Source organism: Lepidochelys olivacea (assembly GCF_965140295.1).
Source record: "Lepidochelys olivacea isolate rLepOli2 genome assembly, chromosome: 13".
Classification (NCBI taxonomy): Eukaryota; Metazoa; Chordata; order Testudines; family Cheloniidae; genus Lepidochelys; species Lepidochelys olivacea.
Window position 1 is genome coordinate 6183793 of NC_140423.1, and position 23650 is coordinate 6207442.

Sequence of the window (23650 nt, forward strand, 5' to 3'; positions counted from 1 at the left end):
TTATTTTTAATTTTTTTAGTTGTTCTTTATGTTTCTGCAACTTTCTGACCAAGTTCTTTCTACGTGTTGCTTCATTATGCATTTTGCTGGTGTCTTTTTTCTTATTTACTTTGCCAGGATAGATATGATTGTGGGTCCCCCGCCCCCTTCAACTCCCCGGCATAAGAAGTATTCAACCAAAGGACCCATGCTCTCTTCCAAAGAGTCACCCCAATACTCTCCTAGGTTAGGATTCACCAAAATGCTGCTTTCTCTGGATTTTTCATTTGCTTAATGTCAAACCCCTTTCATGCCAGGTATATGACGGCATGCATCACTTAATAAGGCAGCTCGCTGACACATATACCTCAAAATCGCTTGGATTTACTTTTGGCGATGGCTTTTCACACTAAGGCAAGTCTAAGGCAAAAAAATTATACAACCATTGATTTCTCCTGTGAGCATATTTCAGTCATCCTCAACTAGTTGTTTGGGATGGCCAAATCATCATTTGTTATGATATTGCAGCCAATATAAAAGACTACAAAAATATCTTCAAGAGCAACAAGATTTGTTATTTTCATCTAGAAGAAGAGGTAAGATTAACTACAGAATGGAAAACTTCTCACTCTGTGTGTGTAGACAAGCAGGTGCAAATATACGCTTGCATCTACCCACCTATATTCATTGAAATGAACATATTCCTTGTTTTTTTTCCAGTGGGCAACATTTGAATCAAACGCGTTTCATATTTATAGGGAAGGAAATGAATAAATGCACAGAACCATTTTCACCCCGGTCCAACTCTATTGACCAGAGTAAATGTATAGCATCACTAAAAATGTCACATACGCTGGGCCGAGTGTTCAAAAGAATCCTTAATTTTGTGTGCAGAAATAAATGCTGTGTCAAATCCTTGCCTCATTTAAATCAATGGGAATTTTACCATTGACATTGCTGTGGATTCACTCTGGGTAAAATATTCAGAAGCACCAAGTTATTTTGAAAATTTTACTCCTGCATGTCTTATCAGTGAAATAAACAACAGTGTGTTCTCAGTTATATGCACATCAGCTGGAGGGAGGTCTCGCCTACGTGTCTGTGAGCTTTCACTGCCCAACTGTGTTGCAAGCGCAAACACGAGTAGTTAACCCAACGAGATCATTCAAAGTAACTACTCAGATTTACACGCACAGATGAACAGTGGGTTCAAAAATGGGGACAAGCATTTTGACCAAAATATTCCCCATTTATCTAGAGCATCACACCTGAACGCATATGTATATATTTGGTAGAAAGTCATATTAGGTGCACAGGTAGAAGGTGATTTCAAACATAACTATGTTATTCCTTCAAAATATTTTTCCAAATATGCTTGCCCTCACTTAGAACTAAGTACATGGATTCATGACAGATCTGTAGTTTTCCATATAAGCTGTTTTGAGTTATCTGTGCCTGAGAAACATGTGTGCATTTTTTTTTCAAACCTATTTATTCACACCCTGTTAACTCGAAGATGGAAAAAAACCCAGTTGGATTGCACCTTGTAGAAACCTCCCACTTTGAACTTAGGTCTAGCTTGAAAAATTTCAACCCAAAAGGTAACAGTTGTTTCTGAAAGTTCAGGACCTGAAAACAGGTTTTAAACATGAAATTGTTTCCTCAGCCATAACAGTATTTTGAAATGCGCTTTAAAAAATGGGCAGATTGTATATAGTTATAGCTACATATTATGTACAATGTACAAAACATCTTGGCTAGAGTGGAGATTTATACACTAAAATTACTACCTTGCAGATTGAAAAAATGACCAGCAATGGGAAAGGATGCCCAAAATGCCAAACTGAGGGTATTTATATTATCACTCATTCAACCCAAGGCATAATATTATCTCCCATATGTTAAAAATTCTATTTTGTATTAGTCTAATACTGCTCCTTCACATGCATATAACTCCCACAATCGAAAACAGCATGTTTGTATGCATAACACTATTATAACCCCTTGGGAAATATTTTTTTTTTTATAACTTGCTTCCATTTTTAGCTTTCAGGGAACTTTGACCCTCCCTCAGTTGACTGCAGAGCTAAAATTAAGTCACTGTTTGGGGTGACTTTTTTCCCTGCTATATAAACAATTCCTGACCCTTAGCACCAGAAAATAATCCCATTCTTACCTGCAGTATTATTGGGCTTTAACCTCTGGAGCTCCTAGGGGTATTTTGTATTTATTGCCCCATTTTCATTTAATTTTCCCAATTGTTTTTGTTTACTAGGGTGCAGGCAGCAGAGGAGCCCCAAAATGGACCCTAGGACCAAGAGTTCAATGCTGAAGGGTACTGAGCACTCTGCCCCCAATCCAGCATAACTCTTAAACACATGAAGAAAAGGAGTACTTGTGGCACCTTAGAGACTAACCAATTTATTTGAGCATAAACTTTTGTGAGCTACAGCTCACTTCATCGGATGCATACTGTGGAAAGTGTAGAAGATCTTTTTATATACACACAAAGCATGAAAAAATACCTCCTCCCACCCCACTCTCCTGCTGCTAATAGCTTATCTAAAGTCTAAAGTGATGCATACTGTGGAAAGTGTAGAAGATCTTTTTATATACACACAAAGCATGAAAAAATACCTCCTTCCACCCCACTCTCCTGCTGCTAATAGCTTATCTAAAGTCTAAAGTGATCACTTTCCGAGAGTGATGACTTTAGATAAGCTATTAGCAGCAGGAGAGTGGGGTGGGAGGAGGTATTTTTTCATGCTTTGTGTGTATATAAAAAGATCTTCTACACTTTCCACAGTATGCATCCGATGAAGTGAGCTGTAGCTCACAAAAGTTTATGCTCAAATAAATTGGTTAGTCTCTAAGGTGCCACAAGTACTCCTTTTCTTTTTGCGAATACAGACTAACACGGCTGTTACTCTGAAACCTGTCTTAAACACATGCTTAACTTTGACATGAATAGCCCCATTTATGTGGATGGAGACTGCTCAGATGCTTAAAGTTAAGCGCCTGCTTGAGTGCTTTGATGGATCGGGGCCAGAGTTTTCAGCACCCTGCAGGATTCAAGCCCCAAATCCAGACATTCTTATTCAGGCAAAACTACAGCAAACATTATAGCTGAGTAAGAGCTCCCAGATTTGGCCCTAAATGGGTGATAAGATAATCATCCCAGCTCTGAGGTGGTTTTGCCCTAAATATGCTACAACAGCAGAGCTACCCTGCATTGAGCTTCTTCTGTTTTACATCACATGTCCTCATTTCAGCCAATTGATGGCCAGACAATTTAAAAAAAACATGAAATAAAATAAAAATCACCTGTTGATGAGCTAGAAGAACAATGGTGCCAAACAATTGGAAGTCACATGAACCCTCTCAACCAATTGGATTGTATTTGGCAGCCCAAGGGTGTGTAAGGTCACATGCTGCCTTCAGATACATGTACATAGCTTACAGTGAAGACAACGGACTGCTAATGTATAGCTGATGGCAGAATGTAGCCTATAGTGTATAGCACATATTGTATGCTCATGAACTTCGAATGCTCAGCTGATTCAAGATATAATCACTTTAAAATCCAGGTAGCCCCAGCTATGTTTTTGAGCAGCATAGACATGAATAGTTGGTATTATTAGATTAAATATGTCTCGTACAAATACTATTAACCAATCAGAAGAGAAGTAGCCAGTCATGTGACATGGATGAAGGGGGTTTGGTGTCTGTGCCTGGGTTATGTAAAAAAAAAAAAAAGAAACTGAATAAATATTTCCAGACTTTTCATTTTTTCCTCATTTGAGCCGTTTGACCTTTGATGTCTGCTTCTGGCCGGAGGGTGGCATTCAACACACCTCTTTGCATGAACTGTAAGCATGAAGCATGAGAAAAACTGCACCATGGCTGATGCAAGAATTTTACATTTTTCTGTATCATTCAAAAGAAGGAAAGATATTATTTAAAATTTAATAATAAATAATATAATAATAATTAATAAAGCTTTTTCAAACTAAAGGTGCAGCAGAACCAGGCAAATGTCGTAGGTGATATAGTAGGTCACATACCATCAGCAATCTTTTGATCTTCTTTCGTCACAAATCTAAAGCAAGGGACAGATTTTTCAAAGGCTGATGCCTAAGACGAATCCCCAGGAATTTGTGAGTGCACCCACTTGGGACCAGATAGTGTCTTTATGGCACAAGCTGTTTTCCTGGGGCTATTGTAAAGGCACACTGCTCCAGGGGGACTCCCAGCAGACAATGTGCAACTTAGGGAAGGCCTGAGGCCTCCTCAATTCTCCCCCAGTATCAGTGACAGTGCTCACCCTGCACCACCCTTTAGGAAAGTGTGACATGTTCTCGACCTGCTTTGCTCCTCTTTTTGCCCTGTGTGGGGTGGCTAGTGCCCCAGGGATGCTGGCAAGGGAGCCTTTTCTTCACTCACATGAACACAGGGATGCAGTTGTGCCTGATTCCTGCACAGGGATGTAAGAGGGGGAAAGGGGCCCCCTTAAGTGCACGCACACACCCACGCTCACACTCACACACACAAGGCCTTTTGCTTGCAAACCCAGCATTTGCCCAGACAGCTGGATTGCTAGGTACATCATTACCTGACTTAGGTGCTGAAATGCTCATTTGCTGGAAGTGTGGCACACAAAAGCTTGGCACACAAGGCTTTGGGGCACAACTCTGGCACCTGCCTTTGAAGCGCTGGCTTTAAGAATTGATGCCTTTGATTTCATTTTATGGCCACATGCTTAAAAGAAGACCAAGTGTGCTGGTTTATCATTGAAACTTTATGGACACTATGGGGTTGAACTGAAAAAAAAAAAACAGTACAAAATGATGAAAAAGGGGCTTAGTGGTACTGCAAGTGAAGGGATTTTCAACAATGCCTTAAGCACTGGGGACTAACTCCCACTGAAAGTCAGTGGGAATTGGCTGCCTAATTTCCTTATATGCCCCTTTAGAAATCCTATCCTAACACTAACTTCCATTGCTAGAAATCTGGGTGAGAAAGCATTACACAGAAATTACTATGGTCAGTCTCAGTTACATTCCAGTGAAAACACCATGCAATGGGAGAGTTAACAATCTGTCCTCTGCAAGAGCCTAAGACTAGACCAGTAAAGGGTGCTGTAGGCCAAGGATGTACATGTAGGCAAAGGTGTATTTGGGAAATTTGCACAGCAGCCAGCCTGCAAAATACCTGTTGATAACCAATGCTGAAAGTCTCTGATGGCCATTAGTAACCAAATTCACCAAATGCAGCCAAACAATGTTTCTAAAATGGAAACGAAACACAAGGGCTATAAAATAATTCTCTATTTTCCCTTTCGTCAGCAATGTTCAGCTGTAAGGGCCACTTTTAAAAAAAAAAAAAAAGCTGAGGCTCACTTGTATGCACAAACAATGCACATACAAAAATACCACTGGGGAGGACAAATATTTGTGCCCACCAGCTGGGAAGTGGTGCATTCATTTGCTTGTGTGTTAAGCCAGTTTTTGTAAGCTGGTGTAGGCAACTGCTGGTTTTGGAGAAAGTTGCAGGAAGGCACCCATTGCTCAGGCTTTCCACTCCCTCCCTCCTTTGAATAGTTGGATCACTAAGTCACTTGCCTCAAAGTCAATAGGAGTCTTACATTGTCATCTGTGAATTCTGGAGCAAGGTTATAAGAGCAAAAGAGTATTTCTAGGGTCGGCGCATGCTCTGAGGCACCCCAGTGGGGCTGCCTTAATTTCCTCCATACTACAAATTGTTCTCTCTTGTTTCCTTAGTTGGCAGTTATTACTGAAGGACATTTTGGTTTTGGTTTCAAATAGAATACTAAAGCTCTTCCAGTACAATGACTACAGCAGGACATTACATTAGGACAAGAAAGCAACTTCTTTCCTTGGCCTCTCCAAATAATCAGGATTGATTAGACTTTTGGCTTTTTAAACACATGCCCCTACCATTGTTTTACTGGATCTACATGTTTAAATATGCAGGAAAGGAGATCAGAGTATGACTTTACTACACCATGGCCTCTGATTCCAAATCAAGATAGCCCCAGTTTTTCTGTTAAATGTCTCTTTGCTTACAAGGTTACAACATTTTTGTAGGATTTTACCGTGTAGATAATTACATGCTTCTGCTGACCACTTGGTAGTCTTCATGAATGTAAATAATGTGCACTTTGCATACAACACAGAAATAAGGCATGTATGTTACTTACCCTTGTAATTATAGCACATGGTACTCACCATGTAAGTAAATGGTCAAACATTACTTTGTAGGTGAAGTAGTAGTACCGAAAATTTCTGCTCAAATAAAGTATTACCTAAGTCAGTTCACCTGGATTAAATAATTTTTGCTTATTATATATTTGCTACCTTAGCTATGATGTGCTCATCTGCCCTATCTCCCTGAGCCAGATCCTCAGCGTGTGTAAACTGCTGTCTCTCTAATATAGTCCAGGGAGCTGTGCTACGGCATATCAACGGATGATCTCACCCTCCGTTTAAAAAAAAGAAAGTATAAGAAACTAGGCCCCCCTCCACACACAAAAGCAAAGCCAACTAGATGGCGCTGTTGTTGGAAATGGCCTTGTGTCTCATCCCTTTCCTTGTGTTTTGTTTGTTAATCTTCCTTTGTCTGTCTGCGTTCAGCCCATTCTTTGTCTCATACTGGTGCATGGATCCATTACCCACACTGCAGAATTGCATAAGAAGCATTTTTTATTTCCGCTCAAGACAACTAACTTGGTTTCAACCAGATTAATTAATCTGTTTTTTGTCACCTACAGTTCTGGCACATTATGCATGAGTAAAGTTTGTGAGGATTATGCTTAGGGAGATAGCTATAAATCGGGTTAAGATTAAGAATATGTCCCAGCTCAGAGATGTCTTATTGGTTTTTATTAGATCAGAAGATGCCCGTGTTTAGTTACCTATAGAGCAAATTTAGGTTTGATGCATTAAACATAATTAGCTTGTGACTTCCTATATCAGAGGTGGCCAACCTGAGCCTGAGAAGGAGCCAGAATTTACCAATGTACATTGCCAAAGAGCCACAGTAATACGTCAGCAGCCCCCATCAACTCCCCCCATCCCTCCCTCCCAGCGCCTCCTGCCCACCAGCAGCCCTGCCAATCAGCACTTCCCCCTCCCTCCCCGATCAGCTGTTTTGTGGTGTGCAGCAGCCTCTGGGTGGGGGGTTGAGGAGCGAGGGCACAGCAGGCTCAGGGGAGGGGGTGGGAAGGGTTGCAGTGAGGGGCAGGGCCTGTGGCAGAGCCAGGGGTTGAGCAGTGAGCACCCCTTGGCACATTGGAAAGTTGGCGCCTGTATCTCGGAGTCAGTGCCTATACAAGGAGCCGCATGTTAACGTCTGAGAGCCACGTGGCTCCGGAGCCCCAGGTTGGCCACCCCTGTTCTATGTGGACTCCTCTGACTTCCACGTGGAGCCTTAAATTCTTAGACAGGGAAAAAGGGATTATAAATAAGGAATGTAACCATTCCAGTGCTGAACTAAAGACTCTTATCTTGATGGACATGAGTATGTAGGAGAGAGGCAGAAGATTCGGCTGTAAAGATGTGGAAAAACATGAATTTCATCTAGACCAAGTAGGCACACAACTTTATCCACAGCAAAATTATCACCGGTAACAAATACAATGCTAATGAATGTGGTAGAAACCTTGCTTAGAGTGAAATTCCTCCCAGTGGGCAAATTTACTGAGCATAACGTGCCAGATTATATCTATAGAAACAGTATTGATAGATTTCAAACTCTGCTAATACTACTGTGAAAATATAGTGACTTATTTACATCAAAGATAACACTCAGTTGCCTCTCCCTGTTTGTGTAAGTAATTTTGAGGGGTAGTTGGGAGAGAGGTTGTTGCTTTGTCTACAAAGAGCCAGCAGCTAGCAGAGTCCTGTTTCCTTGACGTATCTGACTAACTCAACGGCCTTTTCTGGGTGGGGGGGTTGTTTCTGTTCCTGGTAGAGTTGACCAGATTGTTGGACGAGGGACATCAATGACAGACAAGGATCGAACGAAAGGGCCAGCGGAGGGGGAGCTTCCAGAAGACCCAAGCATGATGGGCAGGCTTGGAAAAGTTGAAAAGCAGGTATGGGGGCAGATGTTACTTATAAGGAAAAAGTTCATGTTGTGTGTTGAGATTTTAAAAGTAGTTAAAATTAAGAATAGAGGAAAGATTTGGATAAAATTTTCAAATGTGCCTAAATAACTTGGCAGCTTAAACCCTATTTATAAAAGTGACTTAGGTACTTAAAGCCCAGAGACTCAAAGGTATGGGAGTTAGGCACCAAAATACCTTTGAGGATCTAAGCCTTAAGTGCCTAAGACACACTGAAAGTCATAGGTCCTTAGGAGCCTAAGTCTTGAAGTCCCTTTTGAAAACAGAACGTTAGTTCCAAAGTGACCTAGGTGCCTTTGAAATGTTCCCTTTCTAACCTAAACAAGTTCAAGTAAAGCCGTTGGTGTGATTTTTATTGCCACAGGATCCATGCCTCGTTCAAGGTGAAATTCACTCCAGAGCACAAGGCCCACTCAAAGTCCCCATACACACACTGTAACGGCCTGACCCAATGAAGTGCTGAGCACCTCTGGCCTGGTGCTGAGTGTTCTCCAGTCCTATTGAAATCTGTCACATTTCACAAGCATTTATGCTTGCTTAAAGAAAACACAAAGGCCATTGCAGAAACAAGTGAATGCTCTAAATGGCGGGTTTTGGGTACAATAACTTAAAAATATTTTTAAAAATCCATCTTCCATAAAAGGAGAGAGGTCCTTGCCAAAGTTCAGACTGGATTTGGATCCCAGCTCTCTCTCAAAAGTTCAAGGAAGTCCAGTTTGTGCCAGTGTAGGAAGGGGTTATCTATGAAATTCAGATCCCCATTCGAGCATGGACTGGAGTAGAGCTCTTTGGATACAGGGTATTGGTCCGTAGATATCACCCAGCACGGGGAACTGTGTGGCATTTTGCAGGTTCTGTCCATGGAGAAGAAGCTGGACTTTCTGGTGAACATTTACATGCAGAGGATGGGTATCCCATCAACGGAAGCAGAAGCCTATTTTGGGTCCAAAGAACCAGACCCGGCGCCACCCTACCACAGTCCAGAAGACAGCCGGGAGCACATGGACAAAAATGGCTGCATCATCAAGATCGTCAGGTCTACCAGTTCAATGGGACAAAAGAATTTCTCTGCACCACCAGCCCCAACAATGCCAACCAACACATGTCCCCCTTCAACGTCCTGGCAGCACCAGCCATACCAGCGGCATAGCCATGGATCCTCCCCAGTTGGAGATCCTGGCTCTTTGGTAAGAATCCCGCCCCCACCTTCACATGAGCGCTCCTTGTCCGCTTACAGTAGCGGGAAGAGGGCCAGTGCTGAGTGCCTGAGGAACGAAGACATTACAGCTAAACACCATGACAGCGCCTTGAGAGACAGTGACACGTCCATTTCCATTCCGTCAGTCGATCACGAGGAACTGGAACGCTCCTTTAGTGGATTTAGCATTTCCCAGTCCAAAGACAATTTGGACATCCTTAACAACGGTTGCTATGCAGCAGTGGCTCCCTGTGCCAAAATCAGACCCTACATTGCAGAAGGAGAGTCAGACACTGATTCTGACCTCTGCACACCTTGTGGCCCGCCTCCCAGATCAGCCACAGGTGAAGGACCTTTCAGTGACATGGGCTGGTCAGCCCCTAGACAGTGAAGCATCTTGACATCTATTGAGCCAAGTCAGAGCACTGGCCAGCCACCCATTCATGCCATCCCCATGTCGAACTTCTTGAGGAGATCTACAGCTAAGGTTTTATGAATCCAGAACATACTTAGCTTGTGGATATTTTCTTACAGCTTACTCTGGGGACAGACGCTGAGCCAGCATTCAGTAGAAAGAGGCCACTGTGGTGAATAATTCGGAGCCTTGAAGTGTCTCGATTTCTTTCATACTATCTTTCTAAGATAATTAGGTGAAACGATATCACAGTACAGGGTAGGCAACCACATTTCTTGGTAATCCTTTAGGGTAAAGGGAACAAATATCACCTGCAAGGGTTTTTTTTGGGGGGAAGGGGGTTAACTGGTGACTGAACATATCTTTTACATGGTAATTACCATACCATGATACTGGGTGATTACAGTCAAATACTTTAGAGGTGCAACGCGATTACATGATTATTTCTGTCTTGTAAAACATTCCAGGTTACATGATGATTACTTTTGAATTTACGGAACGTGATCCTCCATTAACCATTCGGGAATGTAGTGTGATTACCATACAATTCATGGAAGCCCAGTTGGCTCTTGACAAATTGGGATGTTTACTTTCACGTTACAGTATTGCCCTAAGAAAGACGTATGCTGTCAGGATGAGGCGAGGTAGAATGTTAGCAGGCATCATTTGGAACCAGAATGATTTTCAAATTAAATTTGCTACATGGCTTAGGTGGAGGAGGAAGGTCAAAGACACAAAATCTGTCTTTGAAGGCAAAGAGGAACACCACAAAGGACATGGGATAAGGCATTTTACATTTAAACCATGTATTATATTTAATAGTGTACCCGCCAAAATTTACAGAACGGGAAGCCATAATTCCACCTACGGGGTTGTAGTAACTTGAAGTTGCTGTCGTAATTTTTGATATTGCCAGCAGCACTGTGGTGAACTTACAGCCACAAGAGACACAGCCAAGGGGAGAGGGACGTTCCTCGAGATACTGTGACCCCTCTGCTGTTGCAAGGCAAGGAACGAGAGCACCAGCAGCGCCTGAGCCCTGTAACTCAAAATATTGCCCATTTCGTACACCATTCGCATTATGCCTGGATGCTTTTGCAGCAAAGTTCCTTCCTCCTTTCCTCCACTATCCGATCCTGGATCACAAAGCTGTCCTTCAGACTTCTCCATTGTTTTGTTTAGATCCTTCATGCTGAGTCACGAGGTGCTTCCTTGTTTCCTCCTGATTTCTTTTATACATCTGTGACCTGTATTTATCCACAAGGGCTGGCAGTGGAAGTCTTTCTATTTTTTCTCTTTCACTCCCTCTTGAAAAGCCAGGTAAAGATCATGTCACTGTTATTGGCGCATGAAGCTGGGGGAAAACTGATGATGCAGGAGGTTTCTTTCAGGACCAAAACAAAGTCACAAAGTGATCCTTTACTGTCCCAGTGCGGCAGGGGTCACTCAAGGGGATGGGTCATAGGAATCTGGATCAACAGCCAGGGCTGCTACACAGGAGCCATTGCCATGCCCACTGAATCCACCCATTTAACTGAAGCCCTACACCTTGTGTGTTTTCTGAAAGGGATAAACTGCAGTGGAGTCAGGACTGTGCCAGCTATTTGTGTCCATCTCTCCTCCCCCGCCCCCCTGCCAATGTCAATGGCCAGTTTTCATGATATTTCAAATATATGACATGCCCCCATGTCCCTTAGGCTTTGCTGCACCTAATACAGGTGTGATCCCTCCATTTTGAAAGGTTGACCTGCTGGTGGTGAGAGGAGAAACCTGGTGTATTCGTTCCTTCTGGTCATTAGGAGAAGCAGCCTGGGAAGCTAAGGAGGAAAAAGACAAATTTAGGAATAACACACTGCAATTCAATGGTATCGGGGGGTGCACACAATCTGGCAGCCATAAAACACCACCTAGAGGGACACATACAGCTCTTGTCCCTGAACTCAATGTGATTCCATGAGATTCTCTAGAACATGAAGTCTTTAAAACGAGATTTGAGGACTTCAGTAACTCAGTGAGAGGTTACCTATTGCAGGAGTGGGTGGAGGAGGTTTTATGGCCTGCAGGGAGAAGGAGGTCAGACAAGATGATCACGATGGTCTTTTCTGGTCTTAATGTCTATGAGTCTGTGAGATTCACCCACCAGGGCAGGAAATCCCCTGCTGAACAGGTGGGTCTTTTTGGTTTCTGGAGGGAAAATAAAACAATTCTTTTATACATCTAGTCAGGGCCAACATGCAGCACTTGCCTGGGAGTGGTGGGGTGAAATGATATATAATCTTCAAATCCAATTAGCCTCAATATATGAGTGAAAGGGAGAAAACCTACTCTTTTTAGGGGGGTCCTGTGCATCTATGTCTCCAAGAGACCTTTGCACGTCCAGAGCTTCCTCCCCATTCCTGCCATATTCTGCAATTCTTTCTTCCCCACTCAAGCTGCCTGGAGCCTTCTTTTGGCTCTAGAATTCCTAATCTGGAGTAGCTCCTGTGATGTATCTAACTAAAAGTAATTAGTGTATGATACACCTAACCTCAATAAGAGTGTTTGCTTTGAATTTGGAACTATCATACATTAAAATCCATATTTATAAAGGGCAGCTTATTCCCACACTCTCTCTAAACTCACCTGGCCTGACTTTCATAAAATGTGGCCCACAGGCTACATTTACATGGAAAATTGCTGCACATGAATGTGTAAGTCTGGCTTTTGCCCATGCAGCTGTATTTAAGCATGTACAAAAAAAGGGTATATATAGGTGGGCACAAAAATGCTGGCAAACTCCAATGGGGCCCACAAAGATGCATCTTCTAATGGGCCACTAAAAATGCACCCATGATATTTGCAGGTAATTCCATTTACTTATGCAAAAATCTGCATTTGCATAGCTGATTGCTCACTGTAAACAATTACCCAATTCGAGGAACACATGTGCTTTTGCACATGCAAGTAAACCTAGGGTACGTCTACACAGCAAAGAAAAACTCACGGCTGGGTTTCAGTGGGTTTCCTCTAGATTTGCACTGGTGTAACTCAGAACAGAATTTGGACCTAATGGATGGTTTTGTTGCTCATCCACCTCCATAGTTTTTCTCATTGCAAATTCCAGCCTAATCCTCCCCATGACTCCTCACATAATCCTTCTGTCTCCATTCCTTCCCGCACTCCCATTGCATATGCAGTTGCTGAAGAGCCAGTAATGCAACGTTTTCTGAGTTTCTCAGTTTGATGGTTGAGAAACATTAATTTTCTGGAGAGAAGGTTTGATTTTTGGCTCATAAATGTCCTCCATTAAGGATGTTTAATGAGAAATGCAAAGGAAACTTTCTCCCCTCTGCCTCACTGCTGCTTAGCCTGTCTGTAGCATCTGTTGCACCTCTGTGTTTCTAGCTATATAATCTGTACACTCAAACACAGAAACTAGTTTTAGGAGCTGCTAAGTTGTGACACAAGCCCAAGAAAAGCTAGGAAATTCAAAGTGAATGACACTGTTCCAGACTAGCTGTGAGCCAAATTTTCAATGGGCCTTCTTACCTGCACCTTTGGTATTTGTAACTGTGTCTGTTTGGACATACAGAAGCTGTGTTTGTGTCCACATGCATGCAGAAGAAGAAGTGTCCTTAAAACAAAATCCAGGATCTAAACCCCAGGAAACTTTGAAAGGTTTCAAAATCTGGTTCCAGATCTTGCTTTGAATGTTGCAAATGGCCCCCATCTTTGTAATGGGCCAGCTCAAAAACTGGGTATGAAACCGTACTGAATTTGGGGATGTTCAAAGTCCAAGTTAGAATGCAAATTTCGCAGTTTGTGCACATCTCACAAAGAACTGAGGTTGCAGACAACACAAGCTCGGTCCAGAGAAGGCCTTTGGAGACTATGGCCCTGAGTCATAAGAGCAGAGCCACCAGCCCCAGCTTGAATTTCCCAACGTTTGGGAAAGAACTTTAATGTTATTTAAATGTAGATTTTGTATGTGAATTTCCTTGCTGATTCATTTTCTTAACATTAATTTCTAAGCAAACAAAAAATATAAAAGAAATTAATGAAAAACGTATTGTTTGACCCAGAGAGCCATTGCATGTCCTTAGGCAAACCATGTAATGAATCAGGTATGTAAAAAAATATTTTTAAAGCAGCTTCAGGGATTCAGGTATCTTCAGTAGAGTCATTTCTATTTGCAGGGTAATCAGGCATAATTGGAACAAATGGGGAAATCTAAAGTCAGGGCTGACACATCAGTTTTACACCCTGCTGGAATGACTCGGTAGCAGCTATGGTCTTGCCTACAGCAAGAATTTGCCCTGATTTTAGCCATGCTTCCAACAATGGGAAGCCATGCCAGTGTAAGTCATGGCTCTTCATGTCTACACTTCAGGTTCATGTAAATTCCCAATGCAGTCAAGACCTGTGAGCCAGAGTCTGCCCTGAGATGTATACCAAGAAAAGGCAGTGACAAATAAATACACGCTTCGAAGATAGAATTTGGCCCTACGATTTTGAATGACTTGGCTTTTAGTTTGATCAGAAACCTAATGTCATTTAAACAAAGCTTTTAACTTGAGCATGTTGTTTTGTTTAGTTAGAATTTTGTTGGGAAAAGATCAACAAAATTTCTTAAGAGTCATAATACTTAAACTATTTAAATATGCTAATTGAAATGTAAGAAGTATAATATTTATCCAAGAGAGAAGAAAGTTGCTCCACATCTTTCTTACATCCCTGAATGAAGATTTTTGAATTATTTGTGGTGTTTACACTCCCTGATCCCTGTATTTTCAGCTGTCCAACCAACATTAGTGATCTTCCTGAACTAAGCAGAGATGGCGCTGTTCAGAAATGTCAGCTGTTCCCGACACCCCACAAAGAAGTTGAGTGCCCTACCTTGCAGAGATACTACCCAATCTCTGCTGTCCCAGATAAGACCATCATAAAGGACTGGAAGGGATCTCCAGGGTAATGAAGTCCAGTCCCCATCACTGCAACCACATAATATAATCAACCACCACCACATAATATAATCGCTTTCATAAACATATCAAGCTCCAGCTTAGAACCAGTTAGGCTTCTTGCCCCCACTACTTCCTGGTGATCACAGACAAGATCTAGGAGTCAAAGCAGGTCGTCAATTGGAGCTCCAGGGATCTATTCTATGAAAGTGCAAGTGGTGAGGTGGGGATCCCTATCTCAGAGAGTTTGTCCCTTTCTGTGATGCCAGGTTTCAGAGTTGTAGCCGTGTTAGTCTGTATCAGCAAAAACAACACGGAGTCCTTGTGGCACCTTAGAGACTAACAAATTTATTTGGGCATAAACTTTCATGGGCTAGAACTCACTTCATCAGATGCATGGAGTGAAAAATACAGGAGCAGGTATAAATACATGAAAAGTTGTGATTTGCCTTATCAAGTGTGAGGTCAGTCTAACGAGATAATTCAATTGACAGCAGGATACCAAGGGGGGAAAAATAACTTTTGAAGTGGTAATGAGAGTGGTCCATTTCCGATCGTTTCCTCCCTTGGAATCCTGCTGTCATTGGTTTTGTCCCTCTCTAGATACCATTATACCCAATCCTACCAGCAGTGACTTTCGTTTTGGGTTCGTCAAGGTATTTCTTGGGGGGAGGAGGGGGAATAGTTTTTCTTTGGAATTTGCCAAACATCAGGCACATCCAAAAAAAGTTATTGGGGTAGAATGTGCACATTCCCCCCCACAAAGGTTCCAACTCATTCTCTGTCAACCACTGCCTTCAAACACTGTCCATCGGGGTGGTTGTACTTAGGAAGCATGAGGCAGCCCAGAGACTGCTCCAGTTGAGCACGGAAACGGCATGTGTGGGACAGTATAAAGTGCCTGGCAGATTAGGAATTCTCCTACTGCATATTTAAAATAAATAATAGCAATGAACTGTACAATGTAAAATCAAGCCCTTATAATTATAAGCGAGAGTTAGTACATTGGCATCATCTTATTCTAGTGAGATCATGGTTTGACAGGTACCATATACAGAGCCTACATGCTAATACAGCTACTGTTCAGTTCTGTTCTTAACAAAGGCCTGGAATGGACCCTTACAGCACATTATGCTCAGTAAGTGCAAAACCCCAGATCCATACGTATAATTCTCATTTGTCAGCTATAAAATAAATGTTCTTAAAAAAAAAAACTACCTAAGCGTTTGCAAAAACAGTGCCAGGCTTCTGTGCTCTGCAAGCTGCTGATTTATTCAAGCTTCTGCAGTCTCATGCAGTTTTGAAAGATTTGGATTTTCCCTCTCCCCTTTCCCTTACAGGCTGAAGCATGCGTTATATCGGAACAGCTCAATTCAGTGCTCTTGGAGCAGGGCGTGTAAACTGTGGGCCCTGCGGCAGCTGGAGTTATTGTACCCCAAATGGGACATTCATTCTTAGGAAAAAGCGGGTGCTCTTTGCAAAGAAGGGCAGCTTTAGCTTTCAGCTGGTACTTTCCTTTGGACAAAGTCCTATAGAATGTAACAAAGAATTCTGTCCTTTCTGTAGGTTTCTTTGTTTTGTTTTTTAACCATCCTATAAAGTTCCATAGCAAGGATGTAAATTCTCTACTAGGTTCTGACAAAGGTCTAAAACCCTATAGCGAGGCTAGCTTGTTCTATTAAACCCTATAGGACTTCTGCATAGTGTTCCCATCAGCCTTGCCTGCGGAGTTGCCCAAGGAATGCACTGAGCGAGCACATGTCTTCCGAGTGTGCTGGCCACACCACCTTCTCCATCCAGCACCTCCCACTTTTGAGCATAACCTCAGCAATCCTCCCCAAATTGACTTGCCACTGTACCTGGGTTGGAGTGGCTGCCAGTTAAAGCCGGAGCCATATTACTCTCCCTTTGCGTTCTCTCTCGGGTCAATAGCTTTCATTTTATACACATCATTTAACAAAAATGAAACAAGGAAATCAGATACAAAACCTCTTAGAATCATAGAATATCAGGGTTGGAAGGGAGGCAGAGACATAACGATAATGTGATGGACGTTCAAATGGAAACCAACTCCTCTACATCTTGGTCCTGTTCTTGTGGGGGTAATTTTATTACTCAATGTTGAGAAAGGAGAACTTCTCCCTTTACAGTCCCTGACTTCTCCACTTCATATCACAACCTGCACATTATTTAAAATGGCAGGGTGTGGGCTAGTGATTGTTTTTTTAAAAGAAGAATTAATATAAATACATAGGAATCTTTCGTGTATCTAGTGTTTGATTCTCCACTGGCACTATACTGCTTGCCTTACATTATGTTTAGAGGGAAAGGCCATATACAATATTTTGATACAATAGTAACCAAGCTCAGATTTTAGATATCAGCCAGAGTCACTTGTGGCCCCCCTCCTATCAGATGAACCAAGGAGGGGCAGAGAGTTCATTTTCAACATATGAATGTGCTTTCCAGACAGTCACATACTGTACTCTCGATTTTGCCTGCTAGTGCATGCTATCTGAGATGAGTAGAAATTGATACCCTTATATCTGTATCTGAAATAGAATTTAAAAAGTAATTGCAAAACCTTTCTTTTAAAAACCAAACATGCTGTCAGTTATATATTGTATAGGGTGTCAAAGTTCATTAACAACCCAATGAGTTTTTTAGGTAACATTAATATACCATGTGTCTCTGATACTGTGATTAATTTACTGATGTCTGGTCTGACACGCATCAATTCTGGTTTTACTACATGTGACTCTGAGGGGTGCATACATGTGTCATGTGCACCCACTGGTGAAGAGGTTTGTAGAAATATGCATATGGAAAAAAGAATGGTGGTTGGCTGTGCATGAAATCTTGTGCATTTCATGCAGGCAGTGATAACAGGAGCATGCTAGAGGGGGAGTAGGGGAATACCCTATCCGGAGGGCTATGGAAAGCGTTGAGGAGGAGGGATACTGGGGTACATATGTTGAAGGGCTCCACTTTAGTGGATGCAACTTGAAACCACTGAACTGGCACCTGCATACTTCTTGCCTGTCCAATTCACTGCGGGAGGAGATGAGAGCACTCTAATTTCACCGTGATCTCATTGACACCTCCAGCTGGGTAACGGGGACCACAGGTATTTATACCCTTGTGCCTGCAGTTCAATTGTGGGTGCAAAAATGAGAGTACAAACTTTTTGAATGAAAATTAGACCCATGGGAAGAGAGGCCACCCTTTGAAAAGTTACCCAACTGTTTCTACCGTGTAGTTGATCATTTTTCTACCTGGTCTTGTGAGGTGCTGAACACCCTCAACGCCCACTAAACGTCTTGATGCTAGTTCCCACAGAGCATCACAGTACCCCTTCCAGAGACTGTCCTTAAAATTTTATCATGCTCCTTAATTCTCAGTTCCTGCTGCATTATTTTTTTGCTAGATTCTAATAATCTAGTACCTGTTTGTGCCCACCAGGTCCCTTGTCGTCCGTGTTGCTAGTCCAGACCATATACAGGGGAAGCTACTGCCTTGGCAGGGCTGCAACCCTATTCTTGAGTTTTTTCACATGACTACACCCCACAGTCACCCCTACAATCTCGTATATATCAGTTCACGGATCGGTGTTTGCTTTTCATCCACTATTGCTTTTTCACCCCATGGAGCCATCTGTGGGTCCAAAATGTCCCTCGTTTGTTTAGATTGAACCCATTTTGCCCATCTCTTCAGCACCCAACATGCTGCTAGTATCACGTCAATAGCAGATCATGATAAAACAATGTGAGAACTGGTCTCCTTGCAGTTGTGACGTCTCCCCTCATTCCCGGTGAAACCAGAGCTAGCTGCGATATGATTCAATGCAAAGCTCAGGCAGAGTTTCATGCCAAACTGGGCCTGTTTTTCAGGTGCTGGGGCAGGGCTGATGGTTTCGGGTAGAAACCAAGCTGATCTCTACAGTTTGGATGGTTCTGATCTGAAACCAGGTGAAAACATGGTGGTAGCAGCTGAGTTTCACTTGGAAATTAAGGTACATTTGAAATTAAGTTGAAACTTGGGGGACAATCTCTCCTTCCGCCCACCGAACAAGGAGAGGTGGGCACACCGTCTGAACCCAGCCTGGCTAATTTCTCCCACTCTAGCATGCAGTGGACACTTTCTATTTCAGTGTAAGTAGTTGTTTTACTGTAGTATTTTAAAATTGACAAATACACTGACTAACCCACCATTTGGTGTGCGTACCTATCTCCGTCTATGCCTGATCCATGCAGAATACCAATCTGCTATAGCTACCAGCTGGAAGGCTTTGTCCTTTAGTTCAAGCTGTAGCTCTGGATGGTTCAGTTCAATCCCTGGTGATGATGGTCATTACAACTCCTCCTGGTGTTTGGGCTCTTCTGTGCCAGCCAATCAGCAAGCACTGTCCCTTTCGCTGGCTTAGCATCTGTTCTGGAGATTGAGATCCTCTGTTCTAGGACCAGAATGTGGACTATTCCATGCTGGTTACGCTAACAACTACCTTACCCTCTTCCCAAGATTTAAGCAGAACATTTTGTGCTGGTTACACAGCTTCCAAAGTCAAGCACTGGGTGGAGAATCTGAAGTTTTCAGAAAAAAAAGTAAAACTGATCATTTACAGGGGGCGTTATTATGTTCCTTGTTTTGATCTAACAGCAGGTTTTTAAATAGTTGCCATGACTAAGGCATGTATAAAATTGTTTGGGAGATGAAATAAATTATTCTTATAAATGTTTCATTCTTTTACCAGTAATTCAAATATGCGGACTTCACTGTACTTTAACAGGAATGCCCCATATACGAAAACTATACTCCTGTGTCATCAGTAAAGGCATTGTATTTATGAGATTTCTTGTTAGTGTCACTTTGGCAGAGTAACTTCCTGAAGCACACAAGAACTGCACATTACATGCCAATTGCTGATAGATATTGTTACATGTAATTTAGCCTGTATGCGTTCCATAGACACCAGATATAAAGTGTTACCTGCCTATTTTGTGATGTCACTCAAAGTACCGGGGCGGGGGGGAGGGGGAAATCCTCATTTGTTAAGGGATACCCTGCATTTGAATGCTTCTAAACATATTTTACCAGAAAGCAAAAATAAGTGAAACTGTTTCTGGAGTGTTAATTTTTTGAAATACTTAAAATACTGTATTTCTATATATTCTTCATTGTTATTCATCTGAGCTATAAATACTGTACAGATAGAATGATGTATAAAGTATCTCAGTCATGAACTGCAAGATAAAAGGACAACATAGCTTTGGCTGCAAAAGGTGGTGTGTGTGTGTTTGGACACACATGTACATATATTTATGTGTGTGCATAGACATATACACTGCATGCTTTGAAGCAGAAAAATGCATATAAGATGAAAAGAAAGTACGTTATTTTCTCATCTGAGTAAATAAGTCAAACCAAAAGGAAAGACTATTTTGATAACATTTATATCAAAATGGAAAACCATTCTGATTTGTAACAGGACTGACACAGATTCATATCCCAACTAGGAAGTCCAATTAGAAAGGAATCACAGCCCATTTAGAAATTTAAAAAACACAATCATTTAATTGATTTGGTTTTGTTTTTTTTAAAGCAAATCTATTGGATGGGCCAGTACCAATTCTGCATCCAAAACTTGCCACAACCAAGGTCAATAGCCAACCTTCCATTGATTCCAGTGGGACTAGAACATCCCTTAGAGAGTGCCAATTTCAGACATATCTGTCTACATGGGCAAAAGTTGATATGGGCTCAATCTTTACTAAAACAAAGTGTGAGTTTCTGAGATTCATGAGAAAAATGTCGTATGTGCCCATGGATCTCAGCAGTTGACTCCCATTGACTTCAATGGGCCATGAATCTTGACCTTAATTTTGGTTTCTACATATGAACTTCAGTGCCTAAATTTAAGCACCCATTTTTTAAAACCTTGGCCTAGTAACTGCACAAACACCACTCAGTCTCTGAAGGCTGAGATGAATACAACAATGAATATTGAGCAATTAAGGACCTGATTTTCCAGGTGGCTCGGCACCCTGGCCTCCAGTCTGAATCCATAGAAGCTGTCATGTCTCAGTACATATAATAATCAGCCCCTGTGGTTTTATTAATCTTTTAAAGTGTTGCCAACACTCTTGGCCCATGTAGTATTTGTCTTTCTTTCAAAGACTTAAAGTAAAAAATAAAATACCTGAAGAAGAATAATTAAGATTTCCAACATAAGACATATCTGAATGAATTGTGATTGGATTTCTTCTTTGGCATGAAATCTGTCTCAGCAGAGGGTTTGCAGCAGACTTAGGTACTACTGAAGTCCCACATACGACCTCAACCTAGGGGCAGATGACTTTGCTCATGTAGATTGCCATAGTTCCATTGTAAAGCTATGACAGTTTACACCAGCAGAGGAGCTGTCTGAGTAGGGTTTAATTGGAAGATAGATAGCACATATACTTTGTGCTGGTTCTCTGCAACGAGATTAATTTCACCTTACCCCAGAGTTTTGACTGGGTGATAGTGTATTCCCTCTCAAGCATGTTTATAAAATTCCACAGACACTCAACTAAGTATTAAAGTTTGGTTGTCCTTTAGAAAGCAAAGACAGCTACTTTGCTTCCTTTAATTTGCTCTGTTGCCTTGGCTTTTTTGCACTTTTGTTCCAGCTCCAAAGAATATTTCATAATGCCTTTCGTAGATATGTACAATTTTAAACATTTTGTATGTATTGAATGGTAAACACTTCTCTTGTAATATAGCAAATTGACTTTTTGTGTGAATGTGTAATTTCCTCTGTACATTTCAATCATGGATTTTGTGCACTGTACATTTTATAGGGATAGATTCCAAGGGAATGACCTACAGTCTTCTATTAGAATAGCTACGATATTAAATTATACAATCACAGATGGTTTTACACGATTACCACTGACAAGCTAAGTAGCACAGACTTTTACATGGAAACACTGAGCATGAAACAATGTGTATCTGGGCCTGGCTGACTACCTTACAGGATGAGATGCAGGGTTGGCAGTTTCCTGGGGGAAAAACTAGTTTACAAAAGAGTGCTGGTAAATACTGGCTTAAATTGGGAAAAATAATTAAGAATTCAAATGGATGAGTGACAGCTAAGAAAATGTATATGTGTGAAATTAAAAAAAAAATCGTTGCAATCTTAAGAGAAATGGAGGAAAGTTTAAAAAAAATGGTCTCAAAGTATCAGAATGGACAACTTGCATCCAGTAAATATGCCAGAGACTTAACCTTTGTGAGATGAAATACACATTTATTTTTCTTTGCACTTCTCCTACAGTTCACTTTGTTTCTTTTAGTTAAAACCACTATGTGGACAAACGTGTATAATTAACAAGTGACGCAGAAGAGAGGCCAGTTACTGGGGTGGTGAGAGACCGAACACCAAGCTGCAAAAAGGACTGCAAAGGCTTGAAAAATGCTTAACAACTGATCGTGGGGCTTGATCTAGGCAGAATATTTCAGTGTACTATTTTTAGCAGCTTTTAATTTTAAGTCTAAAGACTACCTTTAACAACATAACAGGCTATCCTTCTCTAGCACCATCCATCACAGAATCGCGTAGAGCTTTGCATACATGATCTAGTAGGTAAATATTATGTCCATTTACATGGCAGCAATGTAATGCCCTGGGCCTATCCCATCCAGAACTTTAGAACAACAAAAGAGACAGTCCCCAATGAATTCTTTCCAAATTTGGCATTGAGTCCAGTGCATTCTGGGACAGTATTGTGGAAGCTTACTCAATGCTGTATGTATACTCAAGCAGTAGATGTGAAATTCAGAATTCTTAGTTACAGTGTCTGTAATAGAAAAAAATTCTGGCATAGGCTAGGCTGATTCAGGACCAGGAGAAGGTGGGTAGGGGCTCCATTGAAGTCAGTGGCAAAGCTGTTGATTACAATGGGGTCAGGAATTCACTCCGTAGGTTCAGAGTGCAATATACTATGGGGATTCCGGTCGATGGATCTGTGTCTAGGGGGCCTATTATCCATTGGTGCAAGTTAGAGCAGCCTTCAAGCTCTAACTTGCAATGGGCCACAGTGGTAGAAAGTCACCTGGGCTGGCCTCCCCCTTCAGATCTACTGAGCACTGCTCTGGCATACCTAGAGATCCAATCCTCTGTGCACATCAATACAGACATCCCAGGCAGCTCTGTACACTGAAGATTCCAGCTGAGGTGCCAGAAGCACAGAATTCTATCCAGAAAGCTAAAGAACTGTTATCCAGGTACTGTTCATGCCAGCAGAGGGCAGCAAAGCATATTCATACTTCAAGTACATGGAGGGGAAGTTACCCTTCAACCAGTTCTAATTACACCCTTCTGCAGGCTTTTCCCAGGTAACTTACATTGCAGGGCATGAGAATTTAGTTTTTAAAAGCCAGTTTGTTTCCTGGAAATCACCACACCTGGTAACTTTGCTGAAGCTAGCATGGTCAGAAAGCCAAAGGTGAGACTATGCATGGCTGACTAATGTAAATATTGCAGTTTCTTGTCAGTTTCCTCAAGAGTCCCATTGGTCTCCAATGGGAGGACAAGGCAGAAAGACTGACTGCTCCCCATCAGTGGGTGGAACTGCTAACTGAAAATAAGGTGCTGGCTTCTGAGAATAAGATAGCGTTAAGGTGAGATTTTCAAACTAGTTAGGTCTGCACTTATGCACACAAAATGCCCAGCTATCTTATGCATGAATTTACTATGATTTCACACACAAAGCAGGTAACTGTAGGCAAAAATAGGTACAGTAACTAGCCCCATTTGCAGTTACTTAGTTCCCATATACAGCCACAACAATCCCAAGAGCAAATTAGCTGTGCACAAAATCAGTTTCTGAAAGTTCAAATCAGGTTCACCGATCAAAAACTGTTGAGATAACATAGACTTTAGCATCTAAGCTCTGATTTGGGAAAACATCTCTCTATTCAAAAAGCACAGA

General features: G+C 41.8%; 1 protein-coding gene across 3 annotated transcripts in view; it reads left to right on the plus strand.

Annotated features, from left to right (window-relative positions):
- Positions 1-21947, plus strand: part of KCNQ2 (potassium voltage-gated channel subfamily Q member 2) — a 123423-nt gene extending 101476 nt beyond the window's left edge. For 2 of the 3 annotated variants that reach the window (XM_084645532.1, XM_084645530.1), the window contains exons 16-17: positions 7972-8095; positions 8977-21947. In XM_084645532.1, the coding sequence (XP_084501658.1) occupies positions 7972-8095; positions 8977-9714 (862 nt within the window). In that variant the 3' untranslated portion in view covers positions 9715-21947. Of the gene's footprint in view, positions 1-117; positions 226-7971; positions 8096-8976 lie in introns of all 3 variants that reach the window. The other variant, XM_084645531.1, reaches the window with a different exon arrangement.
- The last annotated feature ends 1703 nt before the right edge of the window (positions 21948-23650 follow it).